Here is a 19,131-nt window from a genome sequence, read left to right as displayed (position 1 = left end):
CCAGATTACATCTAGATTTTTGATGAAAAATACAAAAGAATAAATCTGGAAATCTCACATGCAAACTTTCAGACAGTACATTCCCCAAAACAGGTGGAGGTACTTGTGCTCTCAGATCATAGTTCTATCACGATATTTTTGGCTTAGTTTTTGTTTGTTTTGTGATTGATAAGAGGGGATTTGTTAATGAAAAAATGCTCTGAGTATGTCATAAAGCGAGAAGATGTAAATACATGCATTTGTGCATACCAACACGCTAGAACCTGGGTGATGATGCTGTTCTTACCCATCCCCTCCTGTTTCTAGGTCACCTGTGACCTCACCGCCCTGCTTCTTCTCAGGCTAGTTCTTGACCGTTGCTGTGACCCCTGGGCCACAGGCTTCAGTTTGTCACCCTCTAACCAGAGTCTACAGAGGATGTGGGCACTCATCCTGAAAATGGCCCAGCTCTTTCCTAACCACTACGTTTCAGGAAAGACAGAGAACTCAGTGGTGCAACCGTCTCCAGGGGGAGGGGAGGCACACAACACTGTTTCTGGATGGCATTTTCAAATGCCCTTTGATTTTGCCAGATGTTCAGACGGCTCAGCCCCTACACTCTTTGCCATTTCATAGTATCTTTGCTATGCATTATGTTCCCGGGGACTGCCTAGGGAGGGGTCTGGAACCTTCTCATCTTCAAGCTGGCACTTGGGCATGGTCTCCTGTCCCCGTTCATGGCTCTGTGACCCCAGGTGGGAAGGAAGGTCCCATAGTCAGGATTTCTGCAATCTGCTTGAAAATCAAACCTTAGTAAGATTCCCATCTCTTCTGCTTTCTTACCTAGCTTTTGGCCACCCTTGTGGGGGACGAGCCTGGTCCTCAACTTCTAAAGTTGCTGCCTAGTGGCAGCAGAACCTTTTAGAGCAGGGTTTAAGTAAAAAAAAAAAAAAAAAGTTCCTCCCACTGCTCCTTCTTGTTGTTAATTCCTCTAATAGAAGTGAAACTTTCAAAGGAAATTCTTTGATTATTTTGAAAACAAGTTACAGAACAAAAACCTATGGCCCTTTAATGTCCGTGAGATTTATTGTTATTGTTAATAACAGCGACTGAAGGGGAACATTGCTCCACTTGCTGACACCGAGTTGGAGGTCTGTTTCTAGGCAACCATTGATTGATGTGGCCGGAGGTCACGTGGGAGCAAGTGTTGACACTGAGAAATGCTGGTCTTAGTCAAGTGTGGGGTGGCACATGCCCGTAATCCCTGCACTTGGGAGGTAGAGGCAGGAGGATTGTGAGTTTGAGGTCGGGATGGGCCACATAGCCAGATCCAGTGCCCTACAAAGCCACTCAAAACACGTTATGAAGGGATTTGTCATTGAATTCTGCCAGGTAGTTGAGTTTGGCTAATGCCAGCTTTCAGACACTCATTTGCAATCGAGCTGTTCATCACCTGAGCAAGTAAAACCAGTGTGTGAGCAGTGGCTTACACAACAGCTCACACTGGTCACGCTTTCCTTCTTGGTGCGTTAAGCGGTTCATACACGTGACTTGGGCTTTTGTCTTGTCCCACCTTAATTTTAATCCCTTTAACATTTCAACCTAAGAAACAGCATCGGTTAAAAAATACAGGGTGTGGCTGTCGTTCCATGAGACTAATTTTCTTGTTAACAACACCAATAGTAATCTGAAAATGCCTGGACAATGGAATCATTGCTGTGTTCTCTCCCATCCCCCGACCAGGAGACAGGACCTCACGTGTCCCACACCGGCCTCACACTTGCTGTGGAGCCCGGGATGACTTTGAACAGCTGATCCAGCTGCCTCCACCTTTGAGTGCCGGGGATCAAACCCTGGACATACTGTGTGCCAGGCAGGCACTCTGCCAACTGAACTATATCCTTAGACCTCGCCACCTTGTCACCCGACTCAAATCCACACTTGGAAAGAATCCATTTGGTTGTGGTCTGTTTTTTTTTCCCAGTTGGTCGCAAAGTTTCGTAATCACAGGGATTTGTTTCCCTCCATCTGCTTTGTCTCTTTTTTCCTTACTTCCTTGTTGAGATGACCAGACAAGGTTTAACCACTGAAGACAGAATGTTGTCGGGGGCACTAGTGCTAGGTTTTCTTTCTCTCATGCCTTGGGCTTTGGAAGGAGCCAGCTGGGTTGTGGGCTTCAGCACCTTTCTTTGCCTGAGTAGCCTGGAGAGGTTCTTGTCTGCATATATATAAAGTGTGTGTGTGTGTGTGTGTGTGTGTGTAAAATGGACACAGTGTTGGAACCTGTCCTTGGGCATACCGACGCTCACATCTCAAGCTGAAGGATGCCGCATGTCTTGTGGAGTGTCGAGAGGCTAGCTGCAGAGGAAGCCATGGGGTTACCACAGCCTTGAGTACTTAGAGAAATGAGCTGCGGTCTGGGAACGGGCCTGAGTGTCAGCTACTGGCCCACATTCCACTCTCACAGCCATCAGGGAGGGGCTTTCCAAGTCTTCCGAGAGCTGGTGGATCAGTGATGTGGCCCAGTCTGGTGTGCTGGCGGAGGGGCTGTCGCTTAGGTAAGTTATATTTTTTTATATAAGCAGTGGACTAGATGATTTAAGACCCCCGAAGACAGGCTGAGGCTTTCTCAAAGGTCTAGACATGCATGGAAATGAGGTAGTGCATGAAATTGATGCTCTTGTGCTGTGGTTTTATTTCTTTAAAAAGATGCCAATGTATTTCATGTGTCTGGGTGTTTTGCCTGCATGTGTCTCTGCACTGCTTGTGTGCTGTGCCTGTGGAGGCAGGAAGAGGGCGCTAGGACCCTGCGTCAGGATTTACAGATGGCTGTGAACCACCGTGTTGGTGCTCAGAATCAAAGTCGGGTCTTTTGCAAGAAAAGCTATTGCTCTTAACACCGAATGATCTCTTCACCCCGACTCCCATGTTGTATTTTCAAATGACACTGGATGAGCTGCTAAGGGTTTCGTGGGGTCAGCAGTATGGGGACTCAGTCCCCAGCAGGGAAGGGAGGGACAGAGGATCGCCCTGGGTGTCTGTTCTAACACGGGCTGATGTTGGCTCATCTCAGGGGATTTGACACTGTAACTCCTGAAACACAGAAGCCTACCATGGAAGGAATACCCTGTCAGGTCAGGGGGGTGGTGCAGGCCTTTTGGGTCCTCAGCGATTGTGGGGATGCTGTCTCCAGTCTTCATAAGATGTCTCAACCTCATTTCTGTAGGTTCATGCCTGTTCTCAGGTGAACAGGCATTACTGGGGAAAAACTCCACTAACTGCCTTGTGGGCCTCTCAGAAACGGCCATTGACTCAGAATTACCAGGTAGAGAAGGTAAGCCAAACTGGGAGTCTCTAAAACCAGAAGGCACTTTCGACACTGAGTTTTCTACCTAAGGGAGGTTTGGGTGAATGAACTGCCCTGCCTCATCGGGGATCCGTCGGTTTCCCGAGTCTTCAACTTCCGTCTTAGGCGGTGGGGAGGCAGGCTGCAGAGAACCTCTCCCCTCGACCAACAGACTCACAGTAGGACCAAAGGAGACAGAGAAGGAAAGCTGTTGCCCAGCATCACGGTCTCCAATGCAGGTACAGACTTTAGTTGATGGGCACAGCCACCTCCTTGGAAGGCCAGCTGCTCTTTGGCACATGACCTCACGGTGGATCTCTGAAGTGATGTCTGCAAGGGTCACAGGCCGTAGGGAAGTTTGTTAGTACTTACAGTGTTTGATTTACTTGTTTCTGAGATGGGGTCTTCCTGTGTAGCCCTGGCTGGCCTCGATCCTACTGTGTAGATGAGGACAGCCTTGAACTTCGGTGGTCTTCCTGCCTTTGCCTCTTGAGTTGCTGGGACTGCTGAGAACCAGCAACCCTGGCTTGTGTGCCCTTTCTTAACTCTTGGTTGTTTTTTACTCTTTTTTGGGGGGCAGGGGGCCCGCCACCCAGCTTCCAAATAAATCATACAAGAGGCTTATATTTAATTATGATTGTCTGGCCTTAGCTCGACTTAATTTCTTGCCAGCCTTCCTTAACTTAAATTATCTTGTCTACCTGTTTCCTCTGGGCTTTTCCTGTTCTCTTACTTCTATAAATCTTACTCTTACTCTGTGGCTTGCTGTGTAACTAGGTGGCTGGCCCCTGGTGTCCTCCTCCTTCTCTGGCTCCTAGTTCTCCCCTCCCTCTTCCCAGATTTCTCCTTCTATGTATCCTCTCTGCCTGCCAGCCCTGCCTATTCTTTCTCATGCCTTGCTATTGGCCAGTTCTTTATTAGACCATCAGGTGTTTTACACAGGCACAGTAACACAGCTTAAACAAATGCAGCATAATCAAAAGTAACACACATTAAAATAATATTCTGCTACATCTTGGGTGAGTACAGTTGTGCTGGAGATGGTTTTGCTGGAAGAGCAGTGCTTGGCACCCCTGCATTAAAATCAAAGGGATCCAGATGTGGAGGTCAGAGGGGGCAACACTGCTCCCAGATGGGATCTGCAATTAGGGGCGTCCTCCTCTCCTGAGACTCTGTGTACCACACAGTTTCTGGTAACACCTGACATCCCACACCTCTACTGGCTGAAGATCTCATCATCCAATCTGAGATGCTATTCTATGAAAGGGAGGGAGAGGGAGAGAGAGACAGAGACAGAGAGACAGACAGACAGAGAGAGAATATGAGAATATGAATTAAAGGAGTCATTGTGAGAAATTCTGTTTGAGGTTAAAAGTGAGGGCTGGAGAGATGGCCCAGTGGTTTAAGAGCATGTTCTCTTGCAGAGGACCCAGGTTGGTTCCCAGCACCCATGCCAGGCTACTCACGACTGCCCGTAACTCAGGCTCCAGGGGATGCATGCTATCTGCTAGCCTCCGCTGGTCATGCAGAGGTACAAATCCACACATACTCATGATTAATTAAAAAAAATCTTTAAATATAGTTGCAGCTGCCAAGTGCCTCATGGGGAGTAAGAGCCAAGTGGCTTTTGCAAGGGCCATCTAATAAGTATCAGTTCTCTAGGCTAGAAACTGAGGGACAGACAGCCCCAGCTAACTGGAACCTGAGGAAAGCCGCAGGTGTAGCTCATGTGTGCCAGATGCCAGCCAGCAAGTGTCAAGAAAAACAAGTTCATCCGCAAGTTATCCCTGGACCTTGTTAAGCTCCCCAAACGAACTCCACACAGACCTTGTCTTGTGAGGTATACAAGTTGGGCAAGACCTGGGAACCTTGGTGGTCTGAAAGAAAACAGCCCCCAGAGGGAGTGGCACTGTTAAGAGGTGTGGTCTTGTTGGAGGAAGTGCGTCACTGTGGAGGTGGGCTTTAAGGGCTCATATACGCTCAAGCCATGTCCAGTGTCTCAGACCACTTCCTGTTGCCTGCAAGATGTAGAATGTCATCTACCTCTCAGCACCATGTCTGCCTGCACGCTGCCATGTCCCACCATGGTGGTAATGGACTGAACCTCTGAAACTGCAAGCTGCCCCCTCAATGAAATGTTTTCCTTTATAAGAGTTGCCGTGGTCATGGTGTCTCTTCCCAGCAATGGAAACCCTCACTAAGACAGAAGTCTTTTTAAACAGAAAACTTGAAGGGAAAGCCTATGGTGCTGAAGAGATGGCGCAGTGGTTAAGAGTGTTAGTTCCCGGCACCGACATGGTGGCTCACAGCCATCTGTAACTCCAGTTCCAGGAGTTCTGATCCTGTTCTGACTTTTGAGGGCACCAGGCACACACATGGTGCACACATATATATGTGCAGGCAAAACACTTACACTCACAGTTTCAAAAACTCATAAAATAATAATAATAAAAACCTTAAAGGCCTGTGACAGCAGTAACTAGGCCCATTTGTGGGGCTTTATTTCAGTTGCCTTATATACCTTTTTCATGGGGAAAACATCATAGCATAAAATATAGATCAGCAATGCCACTGACTTCAGATTCTGTGACAAAGTAGAAAATATGTCTACTGCACTAATTCTGCTGTGACTGCCAAGAGACGCTCAAGAGGACACGTGGCCACATCTGTCATGCATATGTACCGTTCCTATCTCCATCTGGACCATGTGTTTTCTGCCAATCTCTCCCACACATCTAATATGGAGATAAATTAATCTAGCTATTAACATTTCAAGCTAGACTCAGCAAAAATATTTCATCTGTAATTGGGGAGGTGGAGGCAGGAGGATCGTGAGTTTGAGGCCAGCTTGGGGGTACAGAGTAAGATCCTGCCTAAAAAAAAATTCTGCGAGGCCCCACAAGATGGCTGAGTGGGTCAAGGCTGCCGAACCTGGTGACCCTTCAATCCCCAGGATCCACACGATGGCAGGCGAAAGCTTTTACAAGTTGTCCTCTGGCCTCCCCACAGACTGGTGGCACACACACACCTATGCTCACACATGCAAAATAAAATTTTAATTGAGAGACACAAGATGTTGAGATTTAATGAACACACACACACACACCAGTGTGGGTGAAAATATACCAACTCCACCTGCCCCCCTCCTCCATCATCTAAATTCTTTACTGATCTTGAGTTCAAATCAGTCCCCACTTCCCTGAACATGACTGCTCACCAGTGTTTTATGCACACCACAGGCTATACAGACAGCCTTTTTTTTTTTTTTTTTACAATGTACCAAAACATTTTTTCATGAATTATAATTCAAGGGGAAGTCCATCCATGACCTGTTTCGTAGCTGCTGGGGGTCAGCCACCACTTTGTGCTCTGCCCTGAGTGCTGAGATGTGCAGGTGTGAGTCAACGTGCCTGGCTGACTAATTAATACACCTTCACTGTGACCCACAGAACCTGACAATGAATACGGAGCATCGTTGTTTCTTCAGTAGAGAAAAGTAAGTAGCCTTTTTTTTCACTTGGGCTCTTGAGCTTATAAAGTTTTGTATTATTGTTTTATATCACTGTACACATGGCTATACCCTCTTTTCCTCCATTCTCTCTGAGGAGGATGAAGTTTTTCCATTAAACATGGGCATGAGTTAAAACAGCAGCTTCTCGAACGATACCCAGGAAAACCAACGACATCGTGATCATCACTGCAGAAATTTAGAACGCCGTTTTTCTAGTGGCACTAAGAAATCCAGGTATGCACAATTCCTCCCTGAAAGCAGTTCCTGTTCACATGTGGGAGGTTGCATGGAGCTTTTACAACTCCCTGGCATCTGGAATGGTGGTGTCCACTGGAGGTCTCATGTTTAACTATCACTCACTAATTTCATATTAGCTCTTTTGTACAAAGTCTCTTCCTGTGGTAGAAATGGCGTGGGACGCATGTTACAGCATTGTTATGTGCGGTGAAATTCAGGTTCCCCCCTCCTGTTGGTATTATCCGTCATCTTATTCTTTCTCCTAAGGAAAGCCACAGATGTCTTGTTATGGCTGCTCAGCATTAGCTTCCACATTGTTGCAGCCTTAGACCTACCACAGGAGAAAATGAATCAGTTGGAAGGCCCCTCCCAACTGGACAGGTAGGTATTGCCAGTAGCCCTGACAACCAAACCAACCAAAACAGGAAGGAAACGCCCCTTTGGAAGGCTAAGTGTGTCAACTGTGACCTCAGGCGAGGCGAGGCTCCCAGAAAGGCTGAGCTCTGTGCTAGTTGCCAGTCAGGGAGCCACATTACTTTCTGAACAAACAGGAGGGATCAGAAGGGTCTCTGAGCCATAGGTCCCCTTTTTGATCTCTCTCTCGGAGCAGGGGAATGCCTGGTTCTCCCTACCTAGTGCAAATGCCTCCAGAAAGCAGTTTGGCAGAATGGCTGGGACCGAGCCTTGCTCTGCTGTGTCCTTGATGAACGTGTCCCTTCCCAGTCAGGGATGAGATTCCATCCTCGTCCCGCACAGGAGTCTAGTTCTCTTTTGTAGCTCACTCCCCAAGTATCATGGTGGCAGTGTCCCAGGGAGCGCCTTGACTCGTGTATGCTAAGGAGATGATCCCGGAATGAAGGGCCGAATATGAAACCTCTGTAACAAGTAGGACCCCGGAACATAATACTTTTTTTCCTGGTTCAAGTTTAGGATTAAATGAAGAGAAATTGGAAGGGTTCCAGAGGATAGTAATGAAAATGATTAAAGGGCTGATGATGAAAGCCTCGAGGACTTGGGATTACTTAGCCCGGAGAAGAGAAATCGGAGGGGTGGTTTAATGGTGATCTTCAAGTGCAGTACGTGGAGGGTTATTACAAGCATGGGAGCCAGCTGTTCCCCAGCTGTACCCACGGCTGAAAAGGAAAGAACTAGAATTTCAGGGAGGGATTTCAGTTCGCCAGTGATAACCAGGGGATCTCAGGCAAACTCAAAAGGTGGAAGGGCATGAAGGGCGACATTTTAATGTCTGGAGTTTCTGCTAAGTCAGGTAGCAATGTGGAATAGTGGAGCAAGGGCTGATGGGGAAACGCTGGGCAATCACTAAACACTGAGAACATTTGGACTCTGCGGGGATGGATGGTGCTGCTGACCTTCTCCTCGTGGGCTCCAGGATCTGGGGAGCTCAGGTTGAAATCCAGTGAGCTCTGACAGCACTCACTGGCTATGAGCCTCACTCATCCACCAAGGCTGGAGTCCTCGTGGGGCCTGTGGGGCCTGTGGTGAGCAAGGAGAATCCCACCGCCACATGGCTCTGGTGACCCCCTTTCTGACCCTGTTTCCTGTCCGTGCCTGGCAAAGAGATGAGACTCCGGGTCTTCATGCACGGGAGGCAGGGGTTGTCCTGTGCCCCCGCGGGCTTCAGTTCATCGCCAACTCTCAATCATCAGCAACTTTATTCTTAATAAAAGGACACTTTTAAAAAAATGTTTTATTACAAAGCTTCTTTTAAAAAATGCTCAGCACGTTAACTCAAACTGGAGAGACAGACGTTAAGATGACAATTGGGGGCAAAGGCTGTGCCTTGCCATTTCAAAGTAACAGATACATCAACGCTCATTTTAACAACTGGCATAAATCCCCGCTAATTGGCTAATAAAAACAGATACAAATACAGAACATTGAAAGTAATAACCATTCAAGTGCTGGGCTTTTTTACAAGAGTGAAAAGAAAGAAAAGAAAATCCACCGCAAAGGGGTTTGCTCAAAGTGTGTGTTAAAGTTTGTCATCATAAAAAAAAAATCAGAAAATTAAGTGAGATGGGCTGCCAATCACTAACAACCAGAGTGGGCTTGGCTAACTGTTCAGCTCTATCAGACACTTCACAGGACAGAGGCCACCGTGTGTCACAGAGAAGCCACTCACTGGACAAGACAGCTCGGAAGAGCAGAAGGCTTCTTTTCATCTTGTTTTTATTCCAGACTCTTCCAGACCCATGAATTTCATGTAAAAGCTCAGAGCTAGCAAAATATACAAGGAAAATAAAAATTAAAAAAAAAAAGTAAATTTAAAAATTCGAGTTAAAAAAAAAAAAGAAGCAAACACAAGCTTGATCCTTTTGTACTGTTAAATAAAAAACTTGAAGATGATAGGCAAATGAGGACGGAAACGGGAGTCTTCCACAATTCTCACGCCAGGATGCTGATGCCTGCTCCGGTCCCTGACTCGAGTTGCGCACGAACACGGCCAAGCTACTGTCCTTGCTGCAGGGTGACAGGTCTGCACAGAGGAGAGGTGCACACAGAGACCAGAAGCGACGATGCCACCGCTCAGTGGGCAGGGCCTGCTAGCGTTCTCATGGGCTTTTTTTTTTTTCTTTTTTCTTTTTCAGAAATGACCGTTTCCGGCTTGCTTGCTTTTGGAAGTCGGCGCTTGCAGGAGACGGGGGAGGGGCTGGCAGTGACTGTCTCTGTGGGTCAGCAGCGTCTCTAGCAGTGACCTCAGGGTAGAGATGCTGTCAGTGCTCCTTGGGGTCAGCCGGGCAAGCTGTGGAGACAGTGTGGGTTTTCAACAAGCTTCCATCTCCAGAAGAGGGCCTGGGGTCGCCGCCTTGGCTTTGCACGTTGGGAATGAGTTTCTTTTGCCACCTCAAGAAGGAACAAACGAAACGCTATTAATATGAACTTGCCAGGGGCCTTTAAAGACTGTACCTGCTGTTACAGGCGGCCATGTCTGACCTGTGCATTTAAAGGATCCATTTTCTCAAGTTCACGTGGGCCAAAATGGATTGCTGGATACTAGCCAAAAGACCCCAAATACATCCCAGGGTAGGTACAGAAAGCTGAGTTTTGACTTGGCTCTCTGTATATGGAGGTGCAGAGTCATGACATGATGTGTTTTGAAAGTGTTGGGTCTTGGTTAAACAAACTGACAAGCAAAGCCATGTCTGAGAGAAATATCAGAAGGAGGAATGATCTAGACGTGAGTTGGAGAGGCGAGCAAGAGCCAGACCAGGGGAGGGCCTGTCATGCTGAAGTATTAGCTGGTTTTAGTTCACAGCAGGGAGCCACTGCAGGGTCCTACACAGGACTAGAACATTCCAAACCGCCAGCATGCTGCTAACTCCCACAGGACCAGCCCAACGCACCCAGCAGGTGCCGTCCACTCTTACACTCCAAGTGGGGGAAGCGGCCCCACTTCCACTCAAGATTTTAAGGTAGTCCCCTCCACAGCAAGGAAGGCATTTAACGTTAGCCCACAACGAACACTCTGCAAGTGATTTAAAATAACTGTTTTTCAAAACAAAGAACCCCTGGTCCCCAGAGTTTTAATGACTTGAGATTTCACAGTGATTAAAGGTTAAAATGAAATACTGTAAGAAGAGGAGACAGGGGCAGGCAAGGGCTCCATGGTGGTTCCGTCCTTCACCCGAGAGAGCACCAGTCTCCATCGCTTTGAACTTGAGGCGGAGGGGCAGAGTTCTGTGTCCCATCTGGAGCCTGTGACAGCCTCAGACAAACCCAGCCCTCTGAGCTTCTGGTTGGTATATCCCCCTTACAAGGAGAGCGTTCCCCCAAAGGTTAATTCTACGTGGTGGGCTCCCTCACACTTCCACTGAAGAGGAGAGGAATCAGAGCCACCAGGTGACAGAAAGAAAGCTGTGGCCGTCTGAAAAGTGACTTGAGTGACCAAGTGCTTTCCACAGGAGCGCGGGGTTCGGAGCAGGAGAGGGCACCTGCCACAAGCTGTGCTGAGGCGGGCGGGTTGGGGAGCAGTCTTCTGTGCATGGAGGAGGGGAGGCAAGGCCGTGTGTGCATGGAGGAGGGCGAGGCGGTGCGTGGGGGAGGGCAAGCTGTCCCCACAGACACCTGATCCAAACTGTGACCCAACTGTATCCCTGAGTAGCTACTGAGAAGTAAAACAAACCAAGGAAATGGTAAGAAAGCAGCCTAACACTTTAACTGTGAAATCTCCAAAGAAGATTTTGGATTCCTGCTCTGAGAAGCTAACCTTTCCCTGTTTAGCAGAAGAATACCCTGTTTGGTTGCAAACCTTTACACAGGGGGATCAAAGAGCTACGAAAGGCCTTGCCTTGCCAATGCGAGAGGAAGAGGACTGAAGTCTGGGCGGGCACGGACCCTGCAGGTCCTCCGTTTACCCTGTGCTTCCTTCCGCATGCAGGATGCTCAAAGGCTTGGTCCAAGCTATTCTTCCTGGGCAGCTTTTCCTCTCAGTCTGTGACAGGAAACTTATTCTTTCTTAAGAACATAAGGCCCTTAAGTCCTATGCTGCTGGCCTAGGCCAGGCTGCTGGCCAGAGGGAGCTGGGAATGTCTTCTACTGTGGGAGACAACCTGTCGCTCTGTCCTCAAGCTCAGGTGCAGGGAACTCAAAAAGTCATGGCATAGAAACAGCTTCTGTGGCCTTGCTAATGACCCCTGTCCTAGAGAAGAGCCAGACCCCTACTCCTGCCTGCCTGGATACAAGCGCCCCCCCCCTTAGACCCTGTTCCTCCCTTATTGAGTTGAGTTCAGTAATAATACAATAGTCAAGACAAGCATGGCTGCCTAGAGCATCATTTTCTTCAAGGACAAGACATAACTTACCTGGACAGACTCTCCCTGTCTCCTCAGTCATTTTTTTTTTCCCTGCATACTCTACTCATGCTTTGGCTCTCTCTATTTCACCAATCTGTTGCCTTACAATGCCCCCACCCCGACAAGTTGGCTGTCTTCAGAGGTCCCCTGCTGGCATCCTACCACCCCAGGTTGCATTATTCCTGTTGGGGAACTGTCATTTAAAGGGGCGAGGAGGGTCCTTGACTGTCCTGGGGCCACCCTGTTGAAATCCACAGGCACCAGGGCAGACCAACTCTTACACCCCATGGGAGAAATGGAGTCCCGAGTGTGGCGTTTTACACATATCCAACGGGTCAAGTCAAGATTCTTTTGAAGAAACCACTGGCACCAAGCTCCAGAGGTGGGAGACTTGCCACAGTCTGCAGTGGGGCGGGGCTGCTCGCTGGCAAGGGACAGGGCTCCACCCACCGAAGCAATCAAAGCAGCAATTACCAGGCCCTCGGCTCCGGCTTCGGAGGGAGCCAGCAAGTCTCTCTTACAGATGTGAGGGCCAGTGCCCTGCCATGTGGGGCTGACATGCAGCAGAGGCCACACCACCCCGAGCACGGCGTCGGCTCTCCGGTTCGACTCAACACCCCTCTACTCAGATGGAACCCAGACCCCTTTCTGGTTTATGAAGAGCCGGATGGAAAGGTCAACGCTGAAGACCCCTGGCAGGTGAACTGCACCGACCCCGAGAAACTGGGCCTCTGGCCTTGGCACAAAACTGAGGAAGATGGAGGGAGTGGGTAGGAGGCCCCTCCTCTACGCAAACAAATGTAGAGTTCTATTAAAGGCCCGGAGGCTTGGGCAGCCCGGCCCCTCCCCCAGGCTGTCGTCTGATGGAGGAGGCTGGCACCCCTGGCCACCTGGGCTTGGCAGCTAAACATGCTAAGGCAGGGATAATGAGGCGGGTCTCCACAGACAACATGCAAGCTCTCCTACCCTTTACAGCATGCTCAGAACTGGAGAGCACACAAGAGCACTGGATTGGGACAAGATTCACCTCCCTCCCCCACGTCCCCACCTCCCGCCACTTCGGCCTAAATGCCACCACCAGCAGGAAGCAGGGGCCTGAATGTGTTTTCCGTCATGATGTCATCTTTGGGGACAGAGTTTCAGAAATGAGTTTTGTGAGAGGCGAAGAGGGTTTTAGTGGCAAGACCTGCCTTGTGGCAGCACACCCCGGCCCTCACACCAGCAGCCGCTCTTCTCTCTCTGCTGCTACGGCGGGGCGCGAACTCCCGAGTCGCACACTCGGATGTGTGTGGAGGGTGGCTGTGCAGGATCCCGGGCAGGAAGCACGCACGGCCCAGCGGTCTAGCCCTGTCTTTCTGCAGAGGAGACTGAGGCAGACCATGACCTGACTGGCCCAAGGTGACCTCTGTAAGGGCGGCTGGGCCATTTCTCCAAGCATTCCAGTTCCACCCGGCCATCTCCTCATTGCCTTCAAGGTGACTGTGGCTGCCAGAAGCCTGGCACTGGGTCAAGCTTTACACAGACAGTTTCATACCGCGGGGACCTGCCGTGTGTTCTCACTTATTTCTAGAGGAGGAAACCATGGCCCAGGAGGTGACGAACTTGCCCCATGTCACCCAACCCATGGCGCAGAAAACGCTTCTGGGCCCTCAACACACTTTTACCACCATACTTCGCAACTGAACGATCCTTCATTTTCTCTGCCCCTCCGACCTTCTCTCTGTCCATCTGTCTGCCCATCTCAAGGCAACAGCACCTTTATCCTGGCAGGGTGTTCTACATCTAGAATATCGTAGCTTGGCCCAACCCAAGATGCCATGCTGTTGGAAAGCAAACCCGTAGAGAGACCCGAGATCATCAGTCCACGATGAAACTCCAGTCCCCCGAGAGTGTGTCCTGACCCACCGAGCCAGGCTGTGGCTCCGTGGCAGTCAGACAACCTGGGGTTTGGGAAAAGGAACACTGGAAATGTGTAGTCAGGAGCTTGACACTGAATCAGCCCTCAGTTGCACATTCAGGACTGGTTCATCGCTAACCACAGAGCTGGGGGTGGGGAGTCAGGAAGGGGTCCGTAGCCCTGGCTTTGGACTCAGGTGAGATCAAGGCCGAGTCCCAGTGTGCAGCTTTCCCCTTGAGCCGGTCACCAGGAACTGCGACCAGTTAAACTAAACTGTGATGGGTATCAAGGTGACTGGGGGCAGGCCTGGAACCCACTGGCGAAGACTGCAGGGGAGTTTCTGTCTTCAATCTACACAATAGGGATCAGCCTGACCTGTGAGGACGCGCGGCCTGTGGGGAGGCTGCGGCCCCAGGGACTCCTGGATCTACAATCTACAGACACATTTGGGGCGTGCGCCAGAGCAGTGCTTCCCAGCCTTCCTAGTGCTGCGACACAACCCTTCAATACAGTCCCTCACGTGGTGGGGACCCGAAACCACAAAATTATTTTCATTGCGACGGCACAACTTTGAGCTTTCTACTGTTATGAATCATAATGTAACTAACTGATACGCAGGGTATCTGATATGCAACCCTTGTGAAAGGGTCATTTGATGCCCAAAGGGGTCGCAAACCCACAAGTTGGGAGCTGCTGCTCTAGAGAAAGGTTCTGGATTAAGAGGACATCAAGGGCCCATTTTATTGATGTGGACGGGCAGCCCCCCTTGTAAGGGCTGTACCTCGTCCACACTTCTCTCCTCTTGACAGAAGTTCACGGAGAGAGGCCAGAGGGTACTCAGGCTCTTAGAAAAACGAGGCAGCAGATCCGTGGACACTTGTGTTTCCTTCTCAGACCGGGAACCTTTTGCTTCTACACGGCCTTGTGCCAGGGATGAGACCCTGAGAACAGACAGTCGTCAGTCGGCTGCCACCCAGGCTCTGCAATCATGACCTTGGTTTACTCAGGAAGTCATTGCTGCGTGCCAAGCCCTGGCTCCTCATGAGTAAGAAGCAGGTGGCAACCTGCCCTTGCTCCCAGTGTGTGGACGGATGAAGGCAGAAACAAGGGAATTACTGGTGCCAGGTACTCTCAAAGAGACAGTGAGCCTCAGTCACTGCCTTGGGATTAAAACTGCATGCGTAAACGCCATTCCGCCGCTCAGTGGGCACTGCGAAAGGGCAACAACCTTGGGTTCCTCAGCTCCCCAAAAGGCTGAGGATGTGGAGTACACAGACTGAGAACAAGAGGGTCGAGAATACTCTGGCTGGGTGTGAGGATGAGGGTACTCTGGCTGAGAGTGTGAGGATGGGGATACTCTGACTGAGAGTGTGAGGATGGGGATACTCGGACTGAGAGTGTGAGGATGGGATACTCTGACTGAGAGTGTGAGGATGGGGATACTCTGACTGAGAGTGTGAGGATGGGGATACTCTGAGAGTGAGGATGGGGATACTGAGAGTGTGAGGATGGGGATACTCAGGCTGAGAGTGTGAGGATGGGGATACTCTGACTGAGAGTGTGAGGATGGGGATACTCAGGCTGAGAGTGTGAGGATGGGGATACTCAGGCTGAGAGTGTGAGGATGGGGATACTCAGGCTGAGAGTGTGAGGATGGGGTAATCTGACTGAGAGTGTGGGAATGGGGATACTCTGACTGAGAGTGTGAGGATGGGATACTCAGGCTGACCAACAGAGAACCAAGACAGAGGAAGCAAGATGATACCATTTACAGATTTTCTGGTATAAATAAAGAGCAACAGGGAATTTCTGGGTACAGATGTCTTCTAAAACAGTGGTAGCTGAACAAGTCTGAAAGGCAGACCAGAAGTCTCGGGCATGCAGAGTATACCGAAGAACTCAGAGGCTATCAAGCCTGAGCTGATTTAAAACCAAAAGTGAGCAATTTTGTCACGTGGTGTATGAAAGAACGAAGTCTCCCTGCTACACCGCCAGGTGCCTGGGCAGGAGAGCAGTGACAGCATACCTCAGACACAGAGGACAGGGGAGGGGCCAGAACACCACGAGAAGACACGGTGATGCCATAACACTTATGCACAAACCCACACGTTTTGCTTCTACACAGCACCTGTGTACCTCTAAGGCCAGGCCCTTCACTTTTGACTTTTAGTATTCAGATAAATTCATTTTTTTAATGTTCCAATCTCCACAACATGACAAGAGGCACATATTCCTGGTAGAGGAGAATCATTCCATATTGCAAAGAAAGTTACAGAAAAATTAGAGACAGCAATTAAAAATGTTCCTGTTGGAGTCATTTACAGTAATGCTAAACTACCACACTCCTTGCAGTGTATATAATATAGTACACACACTGCAGAGGGACGGCATGGAGTACTAGGAAATAAATTTCAGTGCACCATGTGGAAGGTAGAATTATACTTAAAGCCGTGTGTGTGTGTGTGTGTGTGTGTGTGTGTGTGTGTGTGTGTGTGTGTGTGTGTATAAGTGTTGGCTTACATGCATGTCTCCTCATCACCCATGTTCCTGGTGCCCGACAGAGGCCAGAAGAGGGTGCTGGATCCCTGTAACTGGAGTTAGAGGTGGTTGTGAGCTGCTGTGTGGATGATGAATATCAAACCCAGGTCCTCTGGGTGAGCATCCAGTGCTCTTATCCGCTGAGCTCTCTCTCCAGTCCCCATAAGTCCTTTATAAAAAGTCCACATTTGGAACTGTGGGTAATGTACAGTGCTAGAGTCTATTGTCTTAGAGTTTCTATTGCTGTGATAAAACAATAACCAAAAACAATGTAGGGAGTAAGGGGTTGATTTCATCGTACACTTCCTAAGTGCAGTCCATCCTCAAAGGCAGCGACGGGAGGGACCAATGCAGAAGTGCCGCTTAGCAGCTTGCTCAGCCTGCCTTCTTATACTACCCGGGACCACCTGTCCAGGGGAGGCACCACTCACCATGTGTGGGCCCTCCCACGCCATCACTACTTAGGAAAATGCTCCGTAGGCTTGCCTACAACCACTCTTATGGAAACATTTTCTCGGTTGCAATTCCTTTTTCTCAGGCATCTCTAGCTTGTGTCAAGTTGACAAAAAAAAAAAAAAAAAACCTAACCAGGATACCTACTGTGCACAAGGTCCTGGGTTCTACCCTGAGTACCGCACACATACAAACTCCTACATTCTCATATTTAAAGAGAGAGAACTCCAGGTTTCTGAAAACTCTGTTACTCAGAAGGTGGCATTTTCCAAAGTTCTAGAAAAGGATTCTATTAAAATTTGTCTAAAACAGCCCTTTCTCATAGTTATTTTAGTGCATAGATGGGACTGTAATTCATAGGTTTTGGGGACAATTCTAGAGGTTATGTTATCTCAAGGGAGTTTTAGTGAGCGTCTGTGCATCTCTTCATCCCCAGTAAAATATTTTCGATATTTATTTCTTGTATATGGGTGCTTCGTCTGCATGAGTGTGTGTGTGTACCATGGGTGTGCCTGGTACCTCAGAGGCGAGAAAGGGACTTTGGCTGCTCAGGGACTGGAGTTGCAGCTCGTTGTGAACTGTCATGTTAGTTCTGGGACTTGATCTCGGGTCCTCTGGAAGGGCAGCCAGTGCTCTTAACCACTGAGCCGTCAGTTAAGTTTTAGTGGCGGCTGATCAGTGGACCCGGCTGTGATCTGAGTTCTACTTTCCTATTTCTGCTTCTCTGGCCCCACTGTATGATTATCCTTGGTTCCACAAGATGGTCCTGTAAGCCAAATACAGGCTGTTGTGGTGCGGTTGTCCCTTGGTATCCATACAGGATCCTTTCCAGTCATATATGAGGTGACACACAGCTGCACATAATGTAAGAATATCCTTCCTGCACTTTAAACCACCTCCAGATCGCTTCCAATACCTGACACGATGCAAGTGTCCCGAGATGGCTTTTTTTTTCTGCATGTTATGGGATACTATGGCAAGGAAAATAAATGATGTGCAACATGTTGGCACAGGTATCGGAGGTTCGACTGCCCTAGACACAAGTGAGAAGGAGGAATGATGCTCACAGGAACGTCAGAGAGGCCGACAGCGGGGCAGTCCTACCTGACGCCACGCCCACAGAGTGAGCACAGGGCAGTCCTACCTGACGCCACGCCCACAGAGTGAGCACAGGGCTAAACCCGTCTCAAAACCAAGTTCTGCTTTCTTGGAACTTTCTGAGAAATCACCTCCAGAGTCTTTAACCTACAGCTGTTTTTACCCACAGCTGAGGATGTGAAGACTCGGGGTTCTGCCTGTGCCTGTCCATCTGCAAACCTTCTATCGTGGGAATGACTGTGGTGGGTTCAGTGAGAAGTCTTCCACAGTCTCAGGCGTTCGGGCGTTCAGTCCCCAGTTAGTGGGACTGTTTGGGGGAGGCGTAGGAGGCGTGGCCTTGTTGGAGAAAGCGTGTCACTGGAGGTGGGCTTCGAGCGCAGGTTCTAGTTCACTCTCTTGCTTCACACTGTGGCTCAAACTGCGAGCCTTCAGCTTCCTGCTCCTGCCCCTGTGCCTGCTGCTTGCTGCCCTGTGTCCCTGCCACGGTGGAACCATAGCCCAAACAAACTCTTCTAGATGCCTTGAGCAGAATGATTTTTTTTTCTTTTTCATTTTACAAGCCAACCACAGTTCTCCCCCCACCCCACCCCCCGCCCCAGTCATGTTTTATCACAGCAACAAAAAGTAGTTAAAACGATGACCACAGGAATCCTGGACACGGGGTCAGAATTTGAAAATTTACAGTTCATGTGGCAGTGGCTTTAACCACGTCGTCCTTATGTGAGCGTCGCTGTGTTAAAGCAGTGTGACCAAGCCTGACCCTCCCTGTCGGAGGTCCGAACTTCTAAGCCACATTACAGTCCAGAGTGCTTCCTGCCTTACAGGTTCTCTGCAAGGTTTCTACTCATCTGTGGCAGACGTGACAGCCACGTGTAGCCACACAGCACAGCAAGAGGAGGGAAGATGTAGGGAGGCCATGCCTTCAGAATGGACAAGTCCCCAGAAGCTGTGGGAAAGCCCCTTCAGGACACCAAGATCTCCGCTTCAAGCAGAGTGAGCCAGGAATCTCAGGCAAGACAGATGCAGCCAGCAGCCTCTTGGCCTAGGAAGTAGACACTGCATTGTGAAGGGAGGCAGGGGGCAGCCTCCACGAGGGGGCGGTGCTGAGCACAGAACTACTGTTTGCCTGGGCGACCTCACTCCAGCTTGGGCGAACACTGCAGCCTGGAACCGAGACACTGCCTGTGACCCCCGGCCCCTCTAACCTGACAGCCACTCATCTCCAGAGATAGGAGTGTTTCCCACAGTCTTTAGCTCC

At 49.5% G+C, this 19,131-nt stretch overlaps 1 protein-coding gene and 1 long non-coding RNA gene across 9 annotated transcripts in view; one reads left to right on the top strand and one right to left on the bottom strand.

The window, feature by feature from the left end:
- Window positions 1-4,321: 4,321 nt before the first annotated feature.
- Lef1 (lymphoid enhancer binding factor 1) overlaps window positions 4,322-19,131 on the bottom strand; it is a 115,858-nt gene continuing 101,048 nt past the window's right edge. For 4 of the 8 annotated variants that reach the window (XM_028856860.1, XM_028856878.1, XM_037207107.1 and 1 more), the window contains one exon: window positions 9,851-9,938. Coding sequence is in view for 3 of the 8 variants with exons in the window: in XM_028856852.2 (XP_028712685.1) it covers window positions 9,859-9,938 (80 nt within the window). In the remaining 5 variants the exon portion in view is untranslated. Of the gene's footprint in view, window positions 4,583-8,766; window positions 9,939-19,131 lie in introns of those variants that run through there. The other 4 variants (XM_028856852.2, XM_028856868.2, XM_028856889.2 and 1 more) reach the window with 2 other exon arrangements.
- LOC119088223 lies at window positions 5,758-9,093 on the top strand. The gene is made up of 2 exons (XR_005091848.1): window positions 5,758-7,070; window positions 7,341-9,093. It is a non-coding gene; the product is annotated as an uncharacterized LOC119088223 (long non-coding RNA).

The sequence above is a fragment of the Peromyscus leucopus genome, chromosome 6 (genome assembly GCF_004664715.2).
Source record: "Peromyscus leucopus breed LL Stock chromosome 6, UCI_PerLeu_2.1, whole genome shotgun sequence".
NCBI classification, from domain to species: Eukaryota; Metazoa; Chordata; class Mammalia; order Rodentia; family Cricetidae; genus Peromyscus; species Peromyscus leucopus.
The sequence above is the reverse complement of the archived record's forward strand: the minus strand, read 5'-3'. Positions and strand labels throughout refer to the sequence as shown.